We start from the raw sequence: 19,192 nt of genomic DNA, 5'->3' as shown, positions 1-19,192 counted from the left end.
CGAACAAATTTTATAACACTCGTCAGAAGATAAAGCAACGATCTATCTTGGAGAACCCAATCTTATATTGATATGGATTGTTTAATAATTTAAAACGATAGTCATATTTATACAATAAGAAAATAATTTTAGTTGCAGATGCATGCGACACGATTGTTTCTATTCTGAGCACTAGCAATAAATTCGAGATCCATTACTGTATTAAAAATAGAATACACGACGTCACCTATTACGTACAACACTATCTTATGTATGTATTTTGTAGTCATGGCTTTGAGTACGTAAAATATTAAACAATAAAATTAGAACCAAATGGCATTACGATGAAAGCTTGATTTACGATTTTCTCAACTGTTCTTTTCCGTTTCAAATTACGGAACTTTAAAGTCGTATAAATACTTTTTGGTAAGTATTGTTTCAATGATCTAAATTTTAGGGATCTTATTTAAAGTTGAGATAATCTATACCTGTAATCAATAGAATTTTAGAAATGAAACAAAATTTTACATAGTTTTCATTGGTATATAGACACTTATCCTGTTTACAATTAGATCCAAATCGTGACAGCTCAATTATATATTAAAATGACCATATTATTGCTACTAAGTAATCAAAAACACAAGTATGTATGTACAAATTCTCCGTATTATACGTACTATAACAGTTCATACCAAGACCGACATCTTGTGGTACAGTTCAATGACCCACAAACTGTTGTACTATTTATACACACATTATATTTAGTTACGTAACGAACTGAGAGCTTATACTAACATTCACAAATTAATAGTTATTTTATATCCAGAAACCAACGCGTAGAATTAGGTTTAATAAAAAATAAACAGTTTTGTAATGTTGCTATCAACTTTGTTACTACAAATGTTATAATATTTTAACTATATTTTTGGCAACAGGTCGGCAGGCAACACTCACTTAAATTTTGCTTCTTTTACAGGTTTTCCCACATTTTAACAATATAATGAGCATAATAGGATTGCATTATTTATAATATATTCACACTTCGTTCTACTGAAGCTCTACCGTTACTGACATTCTTAAAAAAAATGTTTTACAGACAAATTTCAGAGAATTTTTAGGATTTTTCGGCTATTTTTTCCGATTTGATCGTTATCCAGCGCTTATTCCGTGGATAATCAGCGTAACATAATATCTTCTTAGTATTTGTTTGCTAATCCGTAAAGTCGATCGCTCCTCATTTTTATGGCTTTGTTTGTTTCCATCTGAGAGTGTCTTGTATTTATTCACTATAAAAATTTATTATATTTATATCATTAATTTTATTTACAAAGTGTAACTAACTATTATTAAAAAAAACTAGTTAAAGGCCACTTCATGTTCACCCATTGTATTTCTATCAATTCGTCATATTTGATCATTTATTTACGGAATTATATCATTTTTTTTAATGAAATTATCATTTAAACGATTTTTGTTTCAAGTAAGGCTTCATAGTCTACATAAACGATTTATTTATCCATTATGGGATCGTTGATATTTTTTCGACATTTTAACTCCGTCCGGATGTGGGAGCGATTTCGGTGAACAAAAAATAATTCGCCGAAATAATTACGGATTGAATGGCAGTTCTAGAATTGAATCTTTTTGTTTATAACATAAACATCAGTCAATTTCCAGAAAATAACGCTGTTTTATAAAAAAGAAGAGGTAAATGTTCCGAGGACTAGAATCACACGGTGATTTTTTCATATACCCGACATGAATTTTGTATTGAGTTATGTTTATTTATTAGATTATTGTTCAGCGTTTAAAGCGCTTTAGATAGGGGCCGACACCTGGGTCGCCCCTTGAACCTGCACCTGGATCGCAAGTCCCAGATGCAATTGGACCTCCTCTCCCTGAAACGCAATGGACCCGGCACCGGTGCGATGAATCTTAGCAGAGAATTAACAACCAGCACATGATTACTCATAGGTTTAGGAAGTATATTTCTGGAAGTAGTGTCACTTGTTAAGATAGCACACGTTAACTATATGTTCAATGTTTAATGATTCACTTCATACTTTTGGATTTTGGTGAATTGCCAAGGATATGGGAACGCGGTTTTTTCAATAATTCGTTGTATGCCTTAAAGAGAAAATGATTATATATTTTTTTGGTGCGTTTAATTTCGCTTCCAGAACCAATAAACATGTTAAAATAAAGAGTTAACATGTATAATCTTACGTGTAATGTGTAAGTTGTAACATTCACTGTGTAATTTTGTATTGAAAGCGAGATGTAAACAATGATTATGGAAAATATTAAATTCCTTGGTGAATTGTTGTTATTTATAAATAAAATTTATATTGCAGACTCAATGGCAAGGTTGTAGATAAACGAAATTATCAAATATCACAAAAAAAATACAAGTACGTACTCAAACAAGTATCTTATCTGATAAACTGAAATAAAAGCAAATATCACACAATGTGAAAATACATTGACATAGGTGTGTAGTGAGTTTTTGCAATTGATAGTCATATCTCTATTGGTAACTACGTCTCAATAAAACGTTTTTATATAATTATTTTATACACAAATAACTCTATCTCATATTATAGGAAAAACTATTACAAGTAAGGTTTTAAAATTAAATTCTTAAAGAACTGTTTAACATTCAATATTTGAATAAATAAATATTAATTATCCTAACTTTTAAAACATTAATTCGTGAAAAAAAATATCTATAAAAATGTATTACAAATTATAAACTTAAGTAAAAATGTCTATTTTATGAGCCCTAGTGTATTTCATTTATTGAGGACGTCAAACAGCAGGGAGAATCAAACAATAAGTAGTTCTCTTAACAGAAATTATCAAATCATTCATTAATAATAATTAAATAGGGTATTACTTTATCATTAATATATTGTAATTAGAATATCTGAATTATAATATTTATTCCAGTGGTAAGTGAATTCGTAACTATACATTCTAAAAATAATAATAAAACACTGATTTGTTATCTAATTACTTTAGCGCGTTACGAACATTAACGAATAAGCGCTAATTACCAAAAATAAATGCATTATAAGGAAAACTCGGCAAAAAGTATTCTCATTTGTTATACCGAAATCATAGTTCTTTCAATAAACAGGGCGAGTAATACAATTTTACAAACTTATGTGAATGTTGAACATAGAAAATAAAAATCTACATGCGATGATTTAATATCTTAGTAATATTAATCTAAGCATAGAACGTTTCTATGAATAGAATGAAGGTGAGAGGTCATTTCTTTATTTAGAATAAAAATTTATTTGCGGTTTTTCATTTTTGCATCAGGTCAAGGTCTTCCGATGATTGTAGCTCAGAGTACGTTGCATACGACGACAGAAACTACGTTTTAAAAGAGTGCGCAACAAAATAGGGTATACATAATAAATAAATATTTCATTGGTAACTTAAAAACGATTGTGTTAAAGTGAAACCAAATTTTTTCATGGTTAAAAATAGAAATACTTATAAAAATGAAAAATTAAACTGGGTTTAAACTAACTAAATCATGCATAGCTATTTTGGTTATTCATTCTATCGTTGAGTTCTTGAATGAGTTTTATAATATTATATACTTATAATGTATATATTACGTTCACATGTATTTAGGCATTTCAAATAATCATTAATTCTCTATGAAATAAAATTGTTTGAACTTCATAATATTATTTTAATCATGGTAACGAACGTGACGCTTGTTATCACGTAGCCGAGTGTCTCGTGTAACCATACAACGACTTAATTAACACAAGATAAGGTGTTATCATTTATGATAAATGTTTGCTTGTGTTTCAAATAGCGTATCAACAAACTGGTATTGACTGAACTGAATAGCTTCGACACAATAAGGCTACATTTATACATAATTCAATTGTAATTTTTATATAGAGAACAATATTTTGTCTAACGATAACAAAAAAAATCGGTAAAACTAATTATATATTAAGAATGTTTTGGCATTCTAATCTTTTAATCGAATTATGTTGTTTAGATAACATTGCTTTTATTATATCTCACGAGCGAATTATTAATAGACATATTGTCGTACGAAGAAAACTGGCATGACGGTGTCTTTTATATTTTATAATAATGACATTACGTCCAAACACGTGTATCGTAAATTTATGTTTAATAAGCCAGCGATAAACATTAAACATTATTTTTTTATTCCTATTCTATTTAATTTAATAAAAACTCTATGTATAAATATTGTCACCAGCAATATTGTTCCCTTAATCACTTTACATTAAGTCCTCTTCTAGAAAGTTGTTAAAGTGTAAAGTTGCAGCCATTTGAAGCCTTTCACGCTACTGAGAAACACTTACTTGTTTATAACTAACTAAGATTTCCAATTAACAATAAAGGAAGGGTAACTTTAGTTATAACCGTGGCCGTCTAAAGACTTATTTCGATATGATCCTATCTACAAAATAAATTATATTAATTTGTCATTGAATATAATGATAAAAAATGTGATAAAAAATAAATCAAGATTATTGTGGTAACAGATTTTAAATGCTACATAAAGTATAATGTATTTCTTTGAAAGAACAAGTAAAAATTTAAAAAAAATATACCAACGTTATATACTTTGTTAGCTCCACTTGTTGGTTGTGGATCAAGTTAAGACTTTATGTTCGTTTCGTCAATATTAATACATGCCATAGTTAAATTAATAGCCACAGATAAATGAATTCTGGAAATCTTCTGTTTTAAGTCTTCTAAGGAAACTGTAATATGTTGTTACTCTGTTTGATTTTTAAAATTCAGCCAGCAAATAAGAAATCTGAATAACATATTGTGTTCTTTTTATAAATATTTTTATCCTTCTCTGTGTTGCCATAATCTAGATTACTGCTAAATAATGTTTTATTTCTAATTGGAAAATCGAGGCTATCTTTTTTTAAATTTTAGACTACGAATAAAAATAGTGCTAACCTTAACGTTGCTGTATTTTAATAACAATACTAACATTTGTATAAGTCGCTGTTGAATAGTTCCACTTTTATTGGAATGGTAATTTTCTTACGACGTGTATCACACAGTTCTGCGAAATGAAGCGATAACCGATTATAGGGACTGAATAAGTCGAAATATAAATAAGTCATATCACATTCATACGAAATCTCCACATTTAAGTATTTTGTAAAACATGGCGTACATACTAAATATATGTTTATATTAAATCCCTGGTTTAGTTACGATTTATATAAGTTCTTGCTGAAGTTGTTATTTGAAAACTCAGTAAAAATATTTCTATAACAAAACGTCCCATCAAAGTTATGTCTCCTACAAAGTCAATGCAGTAATACGTTTTACGATCCAGGATTTAATGGACTTCTGTACTTTTTAACATAAAATAACACTTTTATTTTACTCACTGAACTCTGACTTCTGCGCCTTCGTGTAATTTTTTCAACCGTCATGTTATATATAGAAATTTACTGAGTAAACTTTTAAAATTTGAACAGAGCTCTCTATCAGAGTTAGTGAAATCAGACCCAACAACGACTGGCAGGAATCCAAAAAATAAAACTTTCGATTTGAGTATTCCGACCTCCATTCTATCTTTATCTCATCGTTGTTTATTGTTTACCAACTTAATGTTTTCAGGAATTAAAACAAATCCTTATCTACCAGAAACCAGACGGTGTATTTAAATACACTTAAGTATTCAACCGCACTGAAATCGGTTCAATCATATGATTTGCAAACGACAATTTCCATAACTTGAATTTATAATTGCTGTTTTACAGATCATTGTCAAATACCGAATCTATATTTTCATGTATTCATGGAGTAAATGAGCCCTAAAACTTAACTAACACTATATTTTCTGAGATCGTCGTGCACATTAAGAAATATTATGTAGGTAATCCAATCTATGTTAGTTTTCCCTGTCTTTAATATAACCTATTGTTATCAATACGAATGATGTTAAATAAAATATAGAAATATGATAAAGATTGTCTTATTACATTTTCTTTTTAGGTATCATTTCAGTATTTTTAAATAACAGTTTATTATATTAGCAAACGAATTACCTCAACCCACTTTGATAATATTATTCCTACATGTATTGTCATCTTCTTTGTCGTAAACAAATGTATTTAAGTAACGTGGATATAAGGAACATTATTAGTAATAGTATTTTTGTACGATAAAGAGCTATGTCAAAAGTGATAATGGTGAGACTTTTATCATACATTTAAACTTATTCATTTTGTTATGTTAAAGCGTATTTTTTATATTTAGTCTTAACAACACTTCATAAATTAAAAAAAATCGTGAACATTATTCGATTTCTAATTAAATACCACATTGCAACTAAATTTTGTACATGTTTCTAATTATTTGATAAAAAAAATATACTTTCTTATGAATTCTACAGGTGTCTTAAGTACATTAGTTAAATCGAATTAGCAATTGAGTATAGCTATGGTGAGATCACATAATTATAATAGGAATCCTAATAATACAACATTTTCTTGTTATAAAATTCGAATTTTAATTTTTTAACTAAATGTAATGTTTATATGCTGAAGCATTAAAATGAGATATAAGTAAAGTTTTCTCGCGGTCAGAATTTAAAATATTAGGGAAATAAAATTACGTATTCAGTATATTTTTTTTGTCTTAAATAATTATTTTAGAAGACGAGTCTAACTGTATAAGGGAACCGCTGCAAGGAGCAGGTGAATTTGTTGTCAGAGCCAGTTTACCTTAAGCAAGAAATATTACCGTATATTGAACTTTGTATTCAATATAATACCTACTTATTACACTACACCAGGTTAAACTAGTTTTACCTCAAACAAAATTATATCTTCAACAATTCAATTATTTATTTAAATATATTAATAGCAATGAATTACAAACTCACCCATTTTCCCGGTTCTCCAAGGAATTGTTCGAAGAACGAGGAACTAGAGGCCTGTAGCTGGATCTTGTCATCTCGACAATAAAGATCACGTGTCAATATACAAACTATTCATCGATAGACACTAATCACTATTATAATTAAACACGTCTGACATATGACGGTATAAGTCGGATACTGACTGCGATTGTTAATACATTTGTTGTTCTAACAATTGTCTGTGATAAGTGCTATCTATATATCGAGGCCAATGTACATCGACCTGCTTTGACATAGATAAAAATAAAATGCCGAAAAATGGCATGTAAAGTATTTACTATGAAGCGATCAATAAAATTAAAGCTAGGGTGAAAGCTCTGTTTTAACCACGCCTCCGGCCGGGTCTGGGAGCTTTAGTACGCTCAACGCCATCTGTTGATAAAGAGTGGAACGAAGTTTTGTTTTCAGTGTTTATTTAAAATTCTGATATTCTTTTTCGGTGGGGAGTAAATAAAAATGGTTATTTAACATATAAGTTATGAGTTTAGGTGTGTTAAAAAAAATATTATTTCTATTATAGAGCGAATTGCAAGTATTGTATTAAATATTTTTCTTGACTTCTTCTGAAGCAGGTTCTACGATTTCAGGTATTTTATCGATGGGATTTTCCTTTTTGCCATCAATTTCTGCTTCTTTGGTGAATTCTTCAAGTTCTTTCTCAGCGTTATTTAAATCCTCTTCGGTTATATTTAAATCCGGAAACCGCTTCTGTAATCATTATACTTACATTTTTATAGCTTAGTCTTACTAACAATGAATATAGTATTGTTGATGCAAACAAAAAAAAAATACTATTTGCTTATAAATAATAATTAATTAATTTATAGACATGATGATGTGGATATAACAATATATAAATATATATTTTACGTCTTGACATTACTTACAATCGTCGTTGTAACTATTGTGATAGTGATTTTATTGCATATTTACTTATATAGCGAGGAAAAAATAAAAAGATAAGAAGTGACTTTATTGCGTTCTTCGGAATATAATCTTTAATTTAGTAACCGGCAGAAAGTCTATACGGAAATATTACCTAAGTATACTACTCATAACTTTTTTGCTAATACTTTTGTTATCTATTATGAATATCAACAATTTTTATTTCCGTGAATGATAAATACAGTATATGACATTACGGATTACCTATGTTATGATGCATTGAAAAATCTAGCATTATTATTTGTTATAATGATTAGACTCTTTGGCAATGGAACATATTATATTTAATTTTAAAAAATACTATTAGCAGACTATTATCTCAGTTTCGAAATTGGTACAGCATTCAATTTTATTACATCAAATTACTTCAAATACATATAGTTTACAATATAATTTTCAAATCGGATCTAAAAAGGAATGTTCTACAACCTCGAGCTGCAGTAATAGAGATATTTTAAATATTAAACGCTGAAATTTGCTGCCTATAGCTAGTATACGTAAAAATCTTACAATAGATTTACAAGTTCTTTACTGACATCTTGTAAACCAAAAAACAAAGGTAATGTAGCAATATAAGTGATCTGATCGAAGTTAAACGATTTTTTTCCGGGTGAATATTTAACAGAAAGTAAGTAAGTAACGAGAATATTTCTCAACACAATTTATTTATTTTTTTATTTTGAGTTATCCACCATGAATACCTTTTTGTTCTGAATTCAAAAATATATCTGTTAAAAATTTTGGGGAAAGGAAAAAATCTTCTCTAAAAAGGTACACCTCCGAGGCCGCCTTAACCTCGTAATTGAATCAAGTCCAGGTTTCTACTACGGCCACTAAACAATTAGCGGTCTCTTGATTGTAGAATCAGGACTGCTCCACATAATTATTCCTTACAAACCAATAAAAGCGCAAATTCTCTGCCTTTTCACCTGATCTGTCTTTACCAATGCCAATGATACGCTCAAACTTTAAAGACCATAAAATGACAGGAGGCCACAACATTAAAGACCCGAACTCGCATGGCTTTTGGCTCTCTAGTTTTTTTTAACAATAACCATCTAAGTTAGTTTATAGTTGATATTTTGTGAGAGAATTACATTGACCTGCCTCAACATCCCAACAACGATTTACAGATAACTAGAACACCTAGAGATAATAACAAACGAAAAAATCTATTAAACATAGAATACCAAAGGATACCTGACCAGTAAATAGTTGTGTCGTTAGGAAAGAAATCAATTATATACTAAAGGCTTAAGAAGAAATAATTTTTAAATAAAAAATCTACACGAGTTTACATACAAAAGTAGTATGAAGTAAATTCACTTATAATTAGGTCGCTCACTTGAAGTTCCTGTAAGGTGTGCTGTATATTTTCCTGTTGGGAGCGAAATCGTCTAGGCATTGTATACACCGTGTGGAAAAGACGCAACATAATCCAACAAAGTGCAGTCAGGGCTCCATACGAAAACATGGTCTTTACCATTGTCCAATAATCAACGGTCACTTCTTGGTGTTTCATTATGTATCGATTCTTTTTTAATTTATGCAAGGATAGTTGTACAAACAAAATTAAAGTCTGTCGATAGCAATACTTTACTTGAATGTTGTTTAATAATTTTCAAAATAAATTTATTAGCTCATACTTATTCCTTTCAGTTGAAATTTATTGATGGGCCACGTATGAAAATGACGAAAATGATATTTACGTGTTCGACACACAACGGTCTCTAACAATAGTGACCTATTTTCCTTCCATTAGCAGACATCAAATTCAAATTATTAATGCCACAGGGGTGGTCAACCGTGAACTGTTTATTTTTTCTGTTACGCCAATATTTTTAATTTAAGTAACTAGGTCCTATATTTTAGACATTAGTTCTTTTTAATTGATTTTACTTGGATTGGTCGTCGATAATGCAGAAATATTTAAAAAGTTTGATACTTTAATGTATAAAATAATTTAAATTTCGAATGAAACCAAATGGTTGCTCCTGCTGCTACAGTCATTTTAAGCGCTCTTTGTCATAGCTTTTAACATGGTTTATTTAAATAGGTGTCTACATGGAACAAAAATTTTACAGTTTAAAATAATTTAAGCTGAAATATTTTTGTTTAAAATATATATATATATATATATTAAGGAAGGTTTTTTTTAATAGATAACTAATTATCTACAAGGTCAATAACTGAATCGATAAAACTAAGTGATTTAATAATTTAACGTGCGACATTAACAGGTGCGTGTATATTTAGATTATAGATAATACAGTATTCAGTAGTTTTTATTTTGTCGTTACTTATTTTATTTAAAATTTTACAAACCAAACTTGTTCTAGGTATACGTCTTATACAGTAATAGCAGTTTAAATAGAACACTCGTAGGACGTATTATTATAGTGACTGGACCTTTAAACTCTATTACGCATTAACTATATAACTATGGGTACGACGTATTAATGAGATCTAAGATTTTCGCGAGTTTTATTCATTTTAATGAAACTAGTATTTTTCGGATAAACTACGCGTGATTTATTTTTTTTAAAAACTACATACTTCCGACGTGTCGGTTACTTTTCAGCAACCGTGATCACGGGCAGACGAGATCTGGGAAAATAAATCACTATCCGAAAAATACTAGTTTCATTTAAATCACGTATTAAAATGATTGCATGGGTTACTCATTTATGTAGGTATTATCTTTGACTTTTGCTTAGTGTCTTTGAGTTAACGGAAAATGTAGTAGTTTTAGCTTATTTCCTTAACCTTATAGATATGTTTGCTTCGTTTATGATTCTCTCTTAGTGTGAGATTTATCACACTTCCCCGATGTCGCAGCTACTTATCGTATGTATAGATAAATCTTTGTATGTCTAGAACGGTAATGACCTCGTCGACTAACGATAGCGAAAGGTACCAGTTGAAGATATTATAGCTGTAAAGACGTTATGGATTTCTTTTTTTTTTTAATCCTCACAGCAAAGTTTTGAATAATAATTTTCAATTTATTTTAGCTGATTTTAGATGTTTTATGCTTAAATCACTTTATAATAACACAGAGGGTTTTCGGCGTATTTTCAATTTTTATTCGATACGACAAGATAATAGTAAATTGATAGTATAGGGTTCTTTGGAAAGTAATGTTGTTTTTTTTAATTTTTTGGTGAAAATGAATGACGATTTTTCGTATTATGTAAAAATATTTTATTAAATTACATAATGGTCATTATGATCCAACACCGTTTTTAAAATGTTTGGTTTTTGTTGGCAAAAAACTGACCCAGTTGATTTTTGAAGTTATCATTTGTAGTTGTGGGCTTACCGTCCAAAAAAAAAATTGTAGTGATCGGAATAATTATCAATCCGAGGGCACCAGATCTAAAGAATGTGGTAGGTATAGCAATATATCCCATTTAAGCTTTAAAGCTTTTGGCAAGTGGCGTAACTTGCAAAAGGTTAAGGTGGTAGAGCCTAGCTGTGGTCAAATTACTGCAGCTCGAACATGGGCTGGCTCGACGGCGGAAGTACCACCCTCTCATAGAAGTTCGGCGTGAATCAGTCTTTAATGGCTGCGATTCGTCCGATGAGTGAGAGTGCCGGTATCCTTTTCCCTTTTCCCAACCTTTTCTCTCCCTCTTCCCCAAATAAGAGTGGCAACGCATCCACAAAATTATTTTGCGGAGGTCCATGGGCGACGGTACTACCTCCAACAGTTAGAAAGTCTGCTCGTTTGCCCCCTTTATATAAATAAAAAAAAAGAGATCTCTGACTGTCTTTGTAGAACACTCCACCTTTTCTGTTCATTCTGGCCTTTTCTGTTGAACGGTATCATTTAGTTCGACCAGCTGATGACAGTAGATTTCCGAATTAATTGTTGTGTTATCCAGTAATAGCTCACAAAAAACGATTTCAGGCAGGCAGCATCATTCTTTTTTGATGGAGATTGGCTTTCAAATGCTCTGAGTCGGTTAAATTTTTCTGCTCGTGATCTCTTGAGTTTGACATTGTTCAACAAACCATTATTCTTTTCCAGTACTGATAATTCCAAAATGGATGGATGGAATCACAGACGCCAACGCGACGATACAAATTTCTCCCCGTGAAATGTGGCGAGAAAGGGAGAAATTATCTCTTATTTATATAAATTATTATATAAATAAGAGATATCTATCGAGTTTCGATGTTAAACCTAGGCATTTCAGTTGGTCATAAACAGTTGATTTCGATAAATTAAACTTCTCACCGATCCCACGTATATTCACAGGTTTGTATCAATTCATGCTTTTATCGTGTCTAACAACTTCAACCTATCTTACAGAACGAGGTGCATCTTGCACATCAAAATTGCCTGCATTAAATTTTGCAAACCAGTTCTGGCACTGGCGTATTGTCAATACATCTTTCTCATACACGTCGGTTAATTTTTTACAAGGCTTGAACAGCATTTTTAACTTTGCTATAGTAAAAAAATAAAATAACACGAAAATGCTTCTTGTTGCTCTTCATATTCAAAAGGTCACCAACAAAAAGCCACTGCGTAAAATTTGTTGTGCTTTCAAAACAGAGATATAATGATGTATATAAGTGTGAATTCGACTAAAAAAATACAATTATTTTCTCTGTCGGCAAACACGAAATTATTTCTTGAACAAATTATTATTCTTGATACAAGCAAAATATTTTGTTTAAAAATATGTCCTACGCTAATTATATTTACGTGTAAAAATAAAAAAAATATGTAAAATGAGAAATATAGATCTCAACATGATAAAGATTATATATAATATATACAAGGGTACAGCTCACAAAACAGTCGTTGGATGTAGAAAAAAAAATTAGGATTTAAGATCAATGTGTGTTTTTGGGTCAGTAATGACTGCGAAGGAAGCTTGTGTATGGATACAAATCTATGGTTTCTCTCCGTTGGGAAGTAAAGAGAATTTTCTCCTAAGCCTTACATTTTTGTTAAACTGAAGCATCCTTAAAATGATGTAATCACGATATATCAGCATTGCTATAATTTACCATAGTTGCGTTTTAGTCTCTGTAAACGAGATAGCAATTCCAAATAAAAGTTCGTTTTTATTTAGTAGATAAATGTTAGATCCCACAAATAAACTGATTTCATTTCTGTCCACTAGATGGCTCTGATATTATAATAATTTATTTTGATAGCTATCAGAGCCGACTTCATAACAAAATTCAAATAAAATTTTCTGTATGACGAAACCTCAAAATAATTGACATCATGATCACATTTCATTTTTTCTAATCAGTAATCACTCATAACATCTGAACCTGAAGAATTCAATCCATACTGTGATTCTTCCTCATAAATTTGTATTACCCAATTTGCCCAATGCTTGGAAATCTTTTTCTTTATATCACACGCAAAATTAACAGGACCTGTATGTGATCACTAAAGATTTTGATTATCCAGACAGATAATGTATCTCATTAGAATCATTCATTTTAAAAGTTCCAAAAATATTCGCTTCAGTTACTTGAAAAAAATACATGTACTAAAATAAACTAAAAATCATCTTTCCTTTAACACGACCTGCCAATAAAAAATATTATTTAATACTTAAAAATTCATTGATCTCCTTTAATAACTCCCGATTTTTGCATCGAAATGTTCATAGATTTTAAGGAGATTAATAAAAAAAAAAAAAAATAGGTACTTAAATATTTTTTTTCTGTATTAATAGAATCTTATTAATCAAATGCAAAATGTTGTTATATTATATATTTGTATACATTACGAATTCTAATATATAAAAGGTATTGATGGAATTTAACATTAAAAAAAAACCGACGAATAAATATTTACATTATGTATAATTAAGTGAAAATATGATTCAAAAACTGTACAATGTTTCCTATAGAGGTCGCTTAGCTTAATGAATATGACTGAATTAAATACGCGAACATTTCTAAATACATTAACAACGCCATCTCTGTTATGAATTTAAAGCTCAAATAATATAAATTTTGGTCTTCGAAACTACTTAGACAATTGAACTTATATTTCCGTTGCTTGATACAAAAGTGCTCATATAAATAAGGTGCCGCCGGTGGGTTTGTGTTCATGGCATGTTTTGAATGCATTCACGGATTTGCGTCCATGCCTGCAAATTCTGTAAGTACATAATTTCATTATAAGTATGAAACATTAATTTTTATAAGAGACAGGTTTTAGATCAGAAATAAATTAAACGTTTCAAGTTATAAGTCGATTTAAGTATACAAAAATTTGATATACTAGTTCCGATTTTTCTGGTATGTATTATATCTCTGTATGGGCGATATTTGACCCAAATCACTGTAGTAATTTTGGGTTATAGAGTAAAGGAATACGCTTTCATATGCAGATTAACCAAAACTTATTTTCATCATATAGTTTTTTTTATTTTAAAAGATAAAAGATAAGTTACCTTTTTCGCTGCTTTTACTTGTAGTGTTATGAAGGCAACAAGCGACTCGTGCAAGTCTTTATCTTTTTGTTTTTGGAAGTATTCAATCTCAACCATAGCCTTTTTGGTAAATTCTCTGCAAATATATATAAATTTCAGTATTTTGTAACTGTTACATGGAAAACTTACAAAAAAGTATAGTATATACAATAGTGACATATTGGATGAAAAATAAAGCCCTTGTAACATTAACAAATGATCTCAGTACGCATCCTTCAAACTTGAATTGAAACTTTATCTACTTTGTGAAATTGTTATCGATATAGTAATTTCCATCTGCGTGTCCGTTTGTTCTTTGAAATCTCTGAGCCAATTTTGACAGCAATCTCATTGGTTGTCAGCTAATATAATGAGGAGCAAGTTAGGCTATATTCATCATTGAAATTAATGTAAAAAGTATATGTTTTGTATTCACAAATATGCTTATATAAAAATATAACTAACTCAAGATCTCTCTTGGCTCTGTCGATATTGTCTCTGTCTGTGTGTATCTTGTGGTCGAGGGCTCTCGTGGCGTGGTCGCGTACTATGTCGGGTTCGGTGGTACCGAACAAGCGAGACATGATGCCAGACTTGCCGGCAGCCGCACGACCACGCTCAGATATCCTGGTAGGGGGGAAACGATAAGCAATAAATATCATCGTACAAGCATATCAATTACTAAATATCGCTGTATGGTCACCATTCGACATTTTAATATCTAAGATTTTGGGGTGCACATAATTGAAATTAAATAAGTTTTTCGGATACTACTCTTATTTTATTATTTTATTGGTATATGCTCCCGTAGTTTCGATTAATTTTCAGCGAACGTTATCACGGACAGACGAGATGGAATTGTGAAAAAAATAAAAGCGTAGTATCCGAACTTTAGACCCATTGGAAGTTTTATTGACTATTTCAAACTAAATAGTTTATTGTTAATGTCGCTATGTTTGATATACAGTTAAGATATGTCAACACACATGTTGACTTATCTTCACATATTGGTATAGTTATTAGTATATAGTTATTGTCCTTTGCTCAGCAGTGGGCTCCTATAGGCTGATGATGATATAGTGTGGTAGTTAATTAAATTAATTTCTAATGCAATTCATACAAACAGAAAAATGGCTTCATAATTGACACTTATTTTCCATACAAACTTTGACCTTGTTAAATTATAAATTAAATTAAATTCCGGTACGAAGCACTTCACTACTGCTGGATTTGCTCAGGTAATACCTGTTATTGAGAGCGTCCTGGGCGTTTTCCAGCGCCCGCTGCAGCGCTTCATGGTTAGCGCACAGTTGCTGCAGCGCTGCAGCGTAGAACAAATACTCTTTAAGCTGATCTGCTAATTGCTCTTCGTCTTCCGCCACTGAGTCTATGGAATCCGCTATTGAATCTGAAATATATAAAGAAAACATGCCATAGCCAAAAAAACGTTTGTATTAGACTTTATTTTCTCAATAAAAATAAATTTATATGTTGATAAGGTTTATATTTATATATAAATACGTAAATATACTGAAGTTTGCTTTGGAAATTCAATCTTTACATATATAGGACTCAAAACATAAATAAAACAAATTCATAGTTTAATTACAGCAAAAAATTTTTTGCTGTTATTCAGGTACAAATGGATAGAAAAATAACATTAACATATAAAATTTTATATTAATACAGATAGTAAGATAGAATTCAGTGTTTCATTACCAAAATAATGTCCAGCCTTTTGTAATCCATCGCCCATCTCTTTCTCTATAACACTCCACTCACTGAACAGTTTGCCATAGTTAGCATGTAGCTTACATAGGGCGTAATTTTTTTCTATAATTTTTGATCTGAAAATTTTATAAGGCATTATCTTGCTTTTCTGCTTAATACTGAACTACTCGGGTACCACTGTGTCTTATAGAATTAATTTTTATGAATTTTATCAACATTTCTTAAATAAAAAGTAGCTCTAATTACCGACTGTTACACAAGTTGTTTGTCAGAAAACTATGATAAATATCAACCTACCTGTTTCACGGATTAGTCAGGAAAGAAAGATAAAAATTTGTGACAAATGTTACCTTGATACATATAGGCACCATGTAACAGGCATTTAGAAAGTGTTGATTTTAACATTACAAATAGACACACCAGTTTTATATATATATATATAATTTATTATACCTTGTGTATAGAAAATTTCCTAAATTAGTTTCAAGTTGTTTCCCATAATTTTTAACACTCTCTATCTCTGGATCCGGCTTCTTCAGTCTTATGGATACTGATAATGATTTTAATTTGTTCTCCGCTTGTAAGAGATATCCTGCAAAAAAGTTTTTATTTGTACAAGATTCATTGGAATTGTGTTCAAGATTTATATGTGACAATCTATATATATAAGTGTATAAATCTTTTAAAAATATTAACTAATATGCCACAACACACAGTTAATTCATAGCTATTTCTCATTTACTTAAAATCTTTATATACAAGCTCATGATTTTTTCATCATAAAATATCTTTAATGATGATTGCATGACAGTTTATAACGTAAACAAATGGAGTATATTAAGAACAGCATGTGAAAAATAAGTATATAAAAATGAGATACCACTGTCCGTGATAGTTTCTCTCCATCCATGTTCCTGTTGAAGGAAATTGATAAACTGATCGTCAAAACACAGTCTGGGGTGCGAGGCCACTCTTAGTAAGAAATTCTCCAGTGCAGCCCGCCTTCTCTCAACAAACTCGGGATCTGTTGTATCTGATTTCCTCCATGCATACAACACCTGGAAAATTTTATGAGTAAAATGTTAATAAAAGGCCTATAACGGTAAGATTACTGATATCTTAACAATAATCATGCTCTAAGTAGCTCTTACAATCTAGTTACAAATTTTGGTAACAACAATTACACGTAATTCATATTTTAAACATTTTCAGTTTCTTTTTTGTTGCTTTGTTGATATTAATTTTTATGTAAACCATACAGCATGGTTAATTATATTTTATTTATATAACAATATGAAAGGCTTTCATGAAACCTTTTAAGCATAGTAACTAAACACATAATACATAATACAACGAGCCCACAATAGAAATATATTTCTCATAACCATCGTTAAATTTAAATAAGTGGCAATCAATAATTTATATAAGTGCAAACAATGCTTGCCATATATATTTTATTACTTTATAAAAATTTTATCCGCCAATATATTAGTAAAAGCAGGGTTACAACTGTTATTAATATATTTTTTTACAAAGAAACAGCTAAATAAATTATACGTTAAAAATATATTTAGAATAAGTAATGTTACCCTTTTTTCTGGCAGAGGTGGAATTACTACATGTGGATATGTAACCTGTAAATAGTCATGAATTTGCTCGAACTCGGTGTATCTTCTCCATATAGTACTGATTTTTGATTGCACTATATTGTATTCAGGATCTGTAACTCTGAAAATTTAAATAGAGAATAAATTAGAGAAATACAGATATACTTGTTATATTAGAAATTTCTTGCAATTTTTTCCTGCACTACATATTACTAAAGTAAGTGCTATAAAGCTAAATAATATAAGTTATTAATAATGTTAATTTTTAATAAAAACCAAAAATATAATTTACACATGAGTTCATACTAATTTGTAACTAAACTAGATCTATCGCGTCATACATTAGTAAGATAAAACAATCTAATAAGACAATAACAAGACCTAATTTACGAACATTAAAAGTGAAAACAATGAAATGAGGTCTTACTTGAGATCGATTAAATATACAGTGTAATGATCTCGCACATGCAAGGTGCCGTTAGCTCGCTTCTCAGACTCCACAATCGATATATCAACATGTTTTAACAATGTGTCCTACAAGAAAACAAGTGTATTTTGATATTGTTACCATAGAAGTAGGCGGTGTGAGTATTATACAAACAAATACTTGATTTTCAAAGTCTTCCACTGTTTCAATTTTATTCAGAGATCTTGAAGATTTTATCGGCGAGCTATCTGCCGACATTTTATATGATATTTTTTAAACTAAAGAATTTAGAATTGAATTTTAAAATCTAAGAACAGTGACTGTTTATTCTATAATATAAAATGACAGTTAGAGATGTAACTCCAATGGAAAAAAACCGGTATCATACTAGTGGTGGCGTAAGGGTTCCGTACTGATACCGTAGAAATATTGCATTTTACGGTTTTTCTATGCTCTTTCTAATTTTACTTTTTTGAAATCTTTAGCATTGCAAGATTCGATTTTCAAAAGTTGATGTTAAATTTTAATAAGAGTAGATTTCCTTCTTTTTTTGACCAAATAAAGTTAAATAGAAATACGTTAAAGTATAAAAGTTTCTACCAGTAGTTTTTATATTCCAATGAGTAAGCTATGTAATGTTTCGGTCTTTTCATTACCTTACTAATAACTGCTGCTTCTATTTTTTTTCAAGATTTTTTATCCAAAACCAAATCTTAAAATTGATGGATAAAAAAATAATACCATAAATTTATTATAGCTATTTGAATACTTATTTCAATGGGTATGTGGAAACACTTAGCATGTAAATATATTGGCAAAAGACCAAAAGTTTGGTGCAAATTCATGTCATTTGTCATTGCATTTAAAAAAACATAAAAGAGGCGGTACCATTTCAGAAGCATTTTACACGAAATATTTTCTCTTAGCTGTCAGAGAGGAATGCTTACGAGCGTTTATGTTTCTATTTTAAAATAATATGGAAGCCTGCCCTAAAATTTATAAAATGAAATAAACAATGGGTATTTGAAAAAAAACAATGAAAATGGATTTAATGTTAATAGTAAAAGTATTTCGAGACTATCAAATCAAT

General features: G+C 29.9%; 3 protein-coding genes across 3 annotated transcripts in view; all 3 read right to left on the bottom strand.

Moving 5' to 3' along the window:
* The window catches only part of LOC116766734 (uncharacterized), a 39,399-nt gene extending 32,205 nt beyond the window's left edge, over positions 1 to 7,194 (bottom strand). Inside the window, exon 1 of the mRNA XM_032656809.2 lies at positions 6,902 to 7,194. Within this exon, the coding sequence (XP_032512700.1) occupies positions 6,902 to 6,972 (71 nt within the window). The 5' untranslated portion in view covers positions 6,973 to 7,194. The remainder of the gene's footprint in view (positions 1 to 6,901) is intronic.
* A 139-nt stretch (positions 7,195 to 7,333) lies between these two features.
* On the bottom strand, positions 7,334 to 9,633 carry LOC116766903 (uncharacterized). Its single transcript, XM_032657047.2, has 2 exons — positions 9,228 to 9,633; positions 7,334 to 7,645 (listed from the first exon to the last, which is right to left on the bottom strand). Exons 1-2 carry the CDS (start codon positions 9,402 to 9,404, stop codon positions 7,478 to 7,480), a joined length of 345 nt encoding a protein of 114 aa, XP_032512938.1. The 5' UTR covers positions 9,405 to 9,633; the 3' UTR covers positions 7,334 to 7,477.
* A 3,983-nt stretch (positions 9,634 to 13,616) lies between these two features.
* Positions 13,617 to 18,442, bottom strand: LOC116766926 (sorting nexin-4-like). Its single transcript, XM_032657071.2, has 10 exons — positions 18,283 to 18,442; positions 18,103 to 18,209; positions 17,658 to 17,796; positions 16,949 to 17,126; positions 16,522 to 16,660; positions 16,057 to 16,184; positions 15,583 to 15,745; positions 14,803 to 14,964; positions 14,320 to 14,434; positions 13,617 to 14,022 (listed from the first exon to the last, which is right to left on the bottom strand). The coding sequence occupies exons 1-10, from the start codon at positions 18,358 to 18,360 to the stop codon at positions 13,972 to 13,974; spliced, it is 1,260 nt and encodes a 419-aa protein (XP_032512962.1). The 5' UTR covers positions 18,361 to 18,442; the 3' UTR covers positions 13,617 to 13,971.
* Positions 18,443 to 19,192: the final 750 nt, after the last annotated feature.

Source organism: Danaus plexippus, chromosome 10, assembly GCF_018135715.1.
Source record: "Danaus plexippus chromosome 10, MEX_DaPlex, whole genome shotgun sequence".
NCBI lineage: Eukaryota > Metazoa > Arthropoda > Insecta > Lepidoptera > Nymphalidae > Danaus > Danaus plexippus.
Note: the sequence above shows the minus strand (reverse complement) of the source record. Positions and strands in the feature narration are given on the sequence as shown.

Excerpts from the sequence above, each read along its gene's own strand:
- LOC116766903 (XM_032657047.2), bottom strand. The coding sequence starts at position 9,404 with ATGAAACACCAAGAAGTGACCGTTGATTATTGGACAATGGTAAAGACC. Across the intron at positions 7,646-9,227 it reads ACACCTTACAGGAACTTCAA|AAGCGGTTTCCGGATTTAAA; the intron begins GTGAGCGACCTA and ends TAATGATTACAG.
- LOC116766926 (XM_032657071.2), bottom strand. The coding sequence starts at position 18,360 with ATGTCGGCAGATAGCTCGCCGATAAAATCTTCAAGATCTCTGAATAAA. Across the intron at positions 14,965-15,582 it reads CAGGACGCTCTCAATAACAG|GATATCTGAGCGTGGTCGTG; the intron begins GTATTACCTGAG and ends CCCCCCTACCAG. Across the intron at positions 14,023-14,319 it reads AAGTAAAAGCAGCGAAAAAG|AATTTGCAGGCATGGACGCA; the intron begins GTAACTTATCTT and ends ATGTACTTACAG.